This window comes from Bos taurus, chromosome X, assembly GCF_002263795.3.
Source record: "Bos taurus isolate L1 Dominette 01449 registration number 42190680 breed Hereford chromosome X, ARS-UCD2.0, whole genome shotgun sequence".
NCBI lineage: Eukaryota > Metazoa > Chordata > Mammalia > Artiodactyla > Bovidae > Bos > Bos taurus.
Genome location: NC_037357.1, coordinates 108,925,381 through 108,932,994, shown reverse-complemented (window position 1 = coordinate 108,932,994; position 7,614 = coordinate 108,925,381). Strand labels below are relative to the sequence as shown.

Sequence of the window (7,614 nt, the reverse complement as noted above, 5' to 3'; positions counted from 1 at the left end):
TTTTTTACATCTAACTATCCATCGACTCAATGGATATGAATTTGAGCAAGCTCTGGTAGATGGTAAAGGACAGAAAAGCCTGGCATGCTGTAGTCCTTGGGGTCACAAAGAGTTGGACATGACTGAGGGACTTAACAACTACTACTATATCATCAACAATCATATCACTCTCCTAGACAACTATTATGAGTTTTCCAATCATAAGCTTATAGTTTTACAAATGAAATACATTGTTTTAAAGATCTAAAAATCCTAAGGCACATCTAGCTTCAGGTACTTCTCATTTTTTTTTTCCTCAAATATCTTGTTCTTTCTGAATCTTTGTTTTCCTCTGTCTATTTATGCCAATTTTCCTCATTCTCGGTATATAACATAGCCACAAGTATCTTTATGTTTGTATCTTACTACCTTTGTAACTAACCTCAGTGGAAAAGGATTTCTCATTATCAGTAGTTCTAGCTAACATTTCAGATTTAGCTCTTAAATGTACTTTTGTTCACATGCTCATGCTTTGACCAATTACCATAACCAATTTGAGACATGCTGATTGGACATGGCTGCATCATATGTCCTTTCCTTTAGCCATGGTAGTGAATTCAGCTAAACCTAAACCAACTGGACTAGTGTTGTAGAATGAGTTGTTCCACCATGAAAATCAGGATGCTATTAGCACAAGTTGTTACAGGGACACTAAGCAAGCAAAAATAAAATTCACTACTTTTTCTCAAAATATACCAAAACATCTTAATCAGTATCCTATTTCTTACATTTAAAAAATCAAAACTCTATTTACAGCTTGTGTCAGTTATCCTTTCTGAGATTAATTCCATATTTCCACCCCTACCCCAAAATTGTGGCCACAGTTGCTCAAATAAGCCAAGGTCTTTCAAGTCTACTTTTTCTGACAGAGCTTTTCTCTACCAGCACATAACTGCCATTTTCCATCTATAGAAACTAATAAGCATATTTAAAGATTCAGATTTAAATATATTACCTCTGTGAAATGCCAATAAATAATTGTTGCACAATCCTCTGTACTTATACAATAAGGCATATATAAATCTATTCTAAAATATATTGTATTGTGATAGTTTTTAGATGGTGTTTCCCACTAACTTGGGAGTACAAACTGCTCCAACAATTGACATATCTCTAGAGCTAGGACAATAACTGACCCAGTTTATGTTGGATGGACTAATTATTAAATAAGTCAAATTAAATAATCTCAAATTCAGTAGCCAAATCTTGTCTTTACATGAATAATTTGAATGAAAAACTTTCAAACACGTGTTAAGTGGGGCTGGTAGTATTGACGAGTCCAGAAAATCGCAGAGGTCTCCTTCAGGTAGCATTACAAATAAGCGTTGGTTTATTTTCACCAATAAACACAGCCATACGGGTTGCACTAAGACACATGGAGCAAAATCAGCAAAGTTGGTACTCATTACCACAGGTAAAATAACTATCACAGACAGATCCATTTTTCAAAGTTCCTGTGATAGTCTGACTAGTTTCGTTTGCAAGAGACACAAGGACAAAAACGAAACCGAATGCTTCTGTGGAGAAGAAATTCCCTGGATGAACAGAAAAGCCTGCCCAAGTTTTGGTGTTTTCTGTTTGTTTGAAACAGGATTGAGGGGTCGTATAATCAAGACGAAGCCATTAAGAGTTAAAAGGGAGAGGACACACTGAAGAGATTCAACTAAGACCCTGCGGAATTATCAAAAATTGTGAACTACTTTCTTAGTGAGAGTCTACGATCTGAGGAATTCACGAGGAGAAAAGGCAGCGGTCCCTCGGTCCCTAAAAATGAGAAATGCTACATTTAATGAGGCTGACTTTGGCATGGCATTTTGAAGCAGGTTGTTGTATTAAATGTAGCGAATGAAAAAGCTTTCTGAAAGCCTGAGAATAGTCTGCGGGGGCAGGGGAGGGGTGGAGGTGGTGGTGGTGGGGCAGACGGTGAAGGATGGTGCTTGGTACATTATAAACCCTCAGAAATATTGGCTGCTTTTGAATGAAATGAAACCCAACCTACTCAGTTACATAAGGAAGACAATGGATGCCTAGGCAACGTCTAAGCAAGTTATGAGGTACAGACAATTATTGCCTCACCAGAGGCTATGGAGCTGAGATGCAATAGTGGAGTAGCGGAGCAGCGGGAAACCCAGGCGGACGGTTATCTGACTGAGCGTGTTCTGGTCACTCCCGGGCGGAAGCAGAAGCTGAAGACTACCTGACAGCGGCTTTTGCGTTTCAGCAGTATGTCATGAAATTCAGATAATTTTTCAGTTGTTCATCGAGATGGAAAGCTCAGATTCTGACGATGAAGAAGACAGAGTTTCGGTCCGACACAGAGGTCAGAAGGACCGATTGGCTCGAGAAGATGATTACTTCGGATTCGCAAGTGATCTGAGTGCAGAAGATTACATACTTATGGACAACAATTTGCTCGGCCCCCTAGGTGAAAGTACCGAAGAAGAGTTGCAGCAGAGGCTTCAATTAATGAAAGAAAACCTACCACAAAACTCAGATGAAAATACAGGTATATTTCTCTTTGGGGGGAATAGGATGGGATGAGAAAGCAACTTTATAGTATTAAATAATCACTTCATAATAGTAAATAGTAAATATACAGAAGTGGCATAAATTACTTGGTAAGGAACTTCTCATAAAAAAAGAACTGACATTTACTTGGTTTACGGTGAGAAGGCCAGAGTAGGGTTTTTTTGTTTGTTTGTTTTTTCCTGATTCACATTTGGATTGTTTTAATTGGGAAACAGTGTGAAGTAGACCGTTGGTTTTTGTTTGCTTTATGGTTTTGTACCTCAATGGAAAGTCCCTCCTATGTCCCAAATTATATTCTCTATGAAAGTGAAAGTCGCTCAGTCGTGTCAGACTCTGCAACCCCATGGACTATACAGTCCATGGAATTCTCCAGGCCAGAATACTGGAGTGGAGGGGATCTTCCCAACCCAGGGATGGAACCCAGGTCTCCCGCTTTGTAGGCGTATTCTTTACCAGTTGAGCCACAAGGGAAGCCAAAGAATACTGGAGTGGGTAGCCTATCCGTTCTCCAGTGTGGATCTTCCTGAACTGAACGGGGGTCTCCTGCATTGCAGGCAGATTCTTTACCAACTGAGTTATGAGGGAAACCCTCTCTATCCATATAGATGTGTTAAAAAAAAAAAAAAAAAAGGCAAAAAGAAATATTTTATATTCTAATCAAGTAGTTCTCAACTGGGGACAGTTTTGCTCTCCCCCACCCCAAGGGACATTTGACAATAGCTGGAGATGTTTTTGGTTGTCACAGAGGGAGGCATGGGTGTTACTAGCATCTAGTGGGCAGAGGCCAGGGATGCTGCCAAATATGACACAATGCACAGGGTAGTGCCCCAAAATAAGAATTGCCCACTGCCAAAATGTAAATAGTTCTAAGGCTGAGAAACCCTGCTGGAACCTTAGATCTAGTGCCTTCTCTCTCAGTGTAAAATAGAGGATTTTACTATCGAATGAAGAGGATACTATAATACTTTGGTTCTGGAATATGGTCTTATATGTGCCACACTAGGTTCAGTCTATTCATTTGATCTGACTTTAAGCTTAATGCCAATTAAAAATCTTGGTAATATTAAGAAGTATTCAAAATTCAAATACTTTTAAACCTATAAACTTTGTTTATATTGGGGCAATAATCTTGTATTTTAAAACAACTTATACATTATTAAAAGCATATAACAGCCTAGGAGCAGTAATATTGGAGACTAATGAGAATTAGACAATAATACCAATTGAATTAAAATACTAGCACTGTACCTTAACTGGTGTTTACCTGGTTTAACTGCTTTGGTGTTTTGACTGAAAAAAACTGTTGTCTCTTGACAGTCCTCCCACAGTGGGCTGTGTTTATGATGTAATATTGAAAAACAGACTCTAAATTTATCTAGGAGTAGTGTACTCTTTTTCAGATGGAATTGAAACTTCCCTGCCTTTACTAATAAATCTAGATAATAAAGCTTTTAAAATATTAACTCTGTAAATGTGAAATCAGTTGAAAACATCTGAGTGTTTAAGTTCTCATTTTTGTTTGCTTTTTAAACAAAGTTTCAGAGTGCTGTTTTATGATGGTTCCATTTTTGGTAGTTCTTTTATGGCCCCTCTCCCCCTCCTTTTTTTAATTAACAGATAGAAGAGATGCTTCAGATAATCTGTCTAGTGATGATTCTCCACTAGACTGGCTTACCACTTTCGGACAAACTGAAAATGTGACAAGTGAACAAAAAGAAAATCAGTCTTGGAGAGAAGAGAGCCAAATTAGTGCTAACAGTGATGAGCTCAGATTCAGCTTAGAAATAAATCTTGACCTTGATGACGAAAACTCAAATCCAGAGAATGAATGTGTAGCATCTGCAAAACTTTCCAGAAGAGAAGATACGGAAGACAGCCAAAGGCAAGTGGAAAATCCACAATCTGAGTCACTACTTACAAGACCATCTACATCAGAACAAGATGCAACGGAAACATTAATGGAAGTCCCACCGACAAGAAGTCAGAGAAGGGCAAAAAGTATGAGCCCAGTCTATCGGAGAACCAGAGCAAGGAATGACAGTTGGTCACCTCCACATTCACTGTGGGAAATTTTTCAAAGAATTAATGAAGATACACCATCTCAGACTTTTAAACAACCTCTCATAAGTGAGAATGATAACTTTTCTAGAACTGGGCATGAAGAAACATTGAGACAGCAAATGCCTGGACATGAGTTGCAAAATAGGGGTCTTATTGAAACTTCTGAAACTAGTAATGCTGTTCATGGAGAATGTTATTCAGACACAACGTACAGTACTGAATCTTGGGAAGTGAGGGAAACAAATCCAACCACACCTTTCAATCTTGAAGTAGGACCAGTTCATTGTCAAGCATGTTCTCAGAGAGACAGCAGAATTAGTAGAACTCAGTTAACATCTGACTCACCAAACAACACTACCACTTCAGAAAGTGAGCAAGAAGAACTGAAGCCAATGTTTTCACATTCTGATGAGGCCAATGAGAGTGCTTATGTCAATACCATCAGAAATCCCATTCATAGAATTTTAAATACTAGTTTAAGTGATACAACATCTGTTCCAACTCAGAGTACATTATGGCAGACAATGACAGGATTTAGTAACTCAAGTAATCTTATGGACAGTGGCAGTAATTTAGAGCATAGTGTCTCACCTCCAAGTGAAAACATGAAAAGAACAGAGTCACCAAATGAAAGACATGGACCTAGTGGTAGTAGTAGTAGACCTACTTCTGCTTCAAATGCTAGATATGATCCTGATTCAAGTTTCACACTGATTTCAGGTTCAATCCCCAATTATATATCTAGCTACCATACTAGTCCTCTGTCCAGTTCTAGCTCAAGTGATGAAGATTCAGAAATTAGCTCACTGATGTTTGAAGACAGTGAAGAAAGAAGGTTATCAGCAGGCTTATCAGAGACCAGGCAAGAAGGTAGACAAATGTCCCCAATAATATTTGATGATAGTGACTCTTGGCCCTCCCTTAATCTTGATCAGTTTTTCCTACTAAATGAAGATGACCCATACGAACCAACAGGACTTACCAAAGCACAGATTGACAACTTGGCTTTAAGATATTTTGGAGAGAATGAGGCATTTAAAGCCTGTAGCATTTGTATCACAGAGTACACCACAGGCAACACACTACGCATCCTACCTTGCTCTCATGAGTATCATGATCACTGCATTGATCACTGGCTGTCTGAGCACACAACCTGTCCTATTTGTCGTGGGCCAGTAATGGATCCCTCTGAGGCAGATAATTCTATGTGAGATCTGAATTCTCAGATATATAAAATGTTACAGTGATGGACAACAGTCAGCTGCCTCATGTCCACTTTTAGAGTTATTTACGTTTAAACATAACAATCTGAATCTATATGTAACAATATGAACTGAATTACTTGTTCCTGAAGAAATTATTGGGCTTTCCCCAATTTCTGTTTCATAATAAAAGGAAATATCAAAAAGTTAAACAGTGTTGTTCTATTTGACAATAAAAATGAATTACACACCATAGCAGTGCATTGAATTTCAATAGAAACTTAGTATGTGCACTGGGTTGGGATATTCCTAATGCCATGAGCGAAATGTTCTAGTATGATATAATCAATCCGGATGGATACTAGTAGTATCTTCTAGTCATATAAATCCCAGATATTGCTTGGCCCTGTTCAATCCTGGTTGTGTATGCAAAGAAACAGGAACTCAACTAAATAATTAAGAAGCAATTTAAGACGGTATTAGAGTCATTCACATACAAAAGTCATGTTATATTCATAGAACGCCATAAAAAGCTTTGAAACCCTTCTCTTCCGATCTCTCTCCAGAAGTTTATCCCATCCTCCTAGTACTACCTTAAAGTTTCTCCTATTCCCCACTACCAATGTATTAGTCAGAGTCCAACCAAAAGCTGATGGCACACTTTAAAAGAATGATGGAATATCATTTAATGAGGAGACTAAAATGTGAAAATAATGAAGAGAAACCAAAAGATGATGAAGTACCCAGAGGCTAGCAACTGAGAAGCCAGTATTAGAACCTCTAGGTTTGAAGGAGCATAGAGAGATAGTAGTTCCTGCAACCCCAAATGTCTTAAGAGTTGTAGAAGTCCACCCAGCAAGAGCTATAAACTGAGAAAATGGCAGCCATTGTCAATCCAAAGTTTTGGAGAAGGAGCCTCACAGAAATGAATAACCCTTACCTTCTTTCCTCCTGACTTCTAATCTTTTGTCAGTAGTTCAGTCAGTTCAGTTCAATTCAGTCCCTCAGTCGTGTCCGACTCTTTGCAACCCCATGAATTGCAGCACACCAGGCCTCCCTGTCCATCACCAACTCCCAGAGTTCACTCAAACTCACATCCATCGAGTCAGTGATGCCATCCAGCCATCTCATCCTCTGTCGTCCCCTTCTCCTCCTGTCCCCAATCCTTCCCAGCATCAGAGTCTTTTCCAATGAGTCAACTCTTTGCATGAGGTGGCCAAAGTACTGGAGTTTCAGCTTCAGCATCATTCCTTCCAAAGAACCCCCAGGACTGATCTCCTTTAGAATGGACTGGTTGGATCTCATTGCAGTCCAAGGGACTCTCAAGAGTCTTCTTCAACACCACAGTTCAACAGCAGTTCAGTAGTTCACAGTCAAATCTAACCTGAAGGACTGATGCTGAAGCTGAAGCTCCAATACTATGGCCACCTGATGGGAAGAACCGACTACTGGAAAAGACCCTATTGGCCAGTGCAAAAAAATTTGCTTAACAATTTCCATCCTGATACAGGTGAGAGTACATCATATTACAACCTAAAGCAACAGTCATAACTTTGTACAATTGCAACCTGTACAAATGAAGGTAGTATTAAGTATAAACCTGCTCTAAAAATTTAGTCAGAAACATCACTGACCTTTATTTCCTATGTGAATTGCTGGTAGCCAAAGTATTTGCAAGTAACACAAAATATAATTGGGGAGTGGTGGTGAAGTTTTTAAATTCACCTTTCAGCTAGCATATTTTTCACACAGAAGATATCTGCATGGCCATACATGAAGACTT

At 38.8% G+C, this 7,614-nt stretch overlaps 1 protein-coding gene across 1 annotated transcript; it reads left to right on the top strand.

Annotated features, from left to right (window-relative positions):
* The first annotated feature begins 2,139 nt into the window (after window positions 1–2,139).
* LOC532022 (E3 ubiquitin-protein ligase RLIM-like) lies at window positions 2,140–5,922 on the top strand. Its single transcript, XM_003588189.5, has 2 exons — window positions 2,140–2,545; window positions 4,186–5,922. Exons 1-2 carry the CDS (start codon window positions 2,305–2,307, stop codon window positions 5,838–5,840), a joined length of 1,896 nt encoding a protein of 631 aa, XP_003588237.1. The 5' UTR covers window positions 2,140–2,304; the 3' UTR covers window positions 5,841–5,922.
* The last annotated feature ends 1,692 nt before the right edge of the window (window positions 5,923–7,614 follow it).

Excerpts from the sequence above, each read along its gene's own strand:
- LOC532022 (XM_003588189.5), top strand. The coding sequence starts at position 2,305 with ATGGAAAGCTCAGATTCTGACGATGAAGAAGACAGAGTTTCGGTCCGA. Across the intron at positions 2,546-4,185 it reads AAACTCAGATGAAAATACAG|ATAGAAGAGATGCTTCAGAT; the intron begins GTATATTTCTCT and ends TTTAATTAACAG.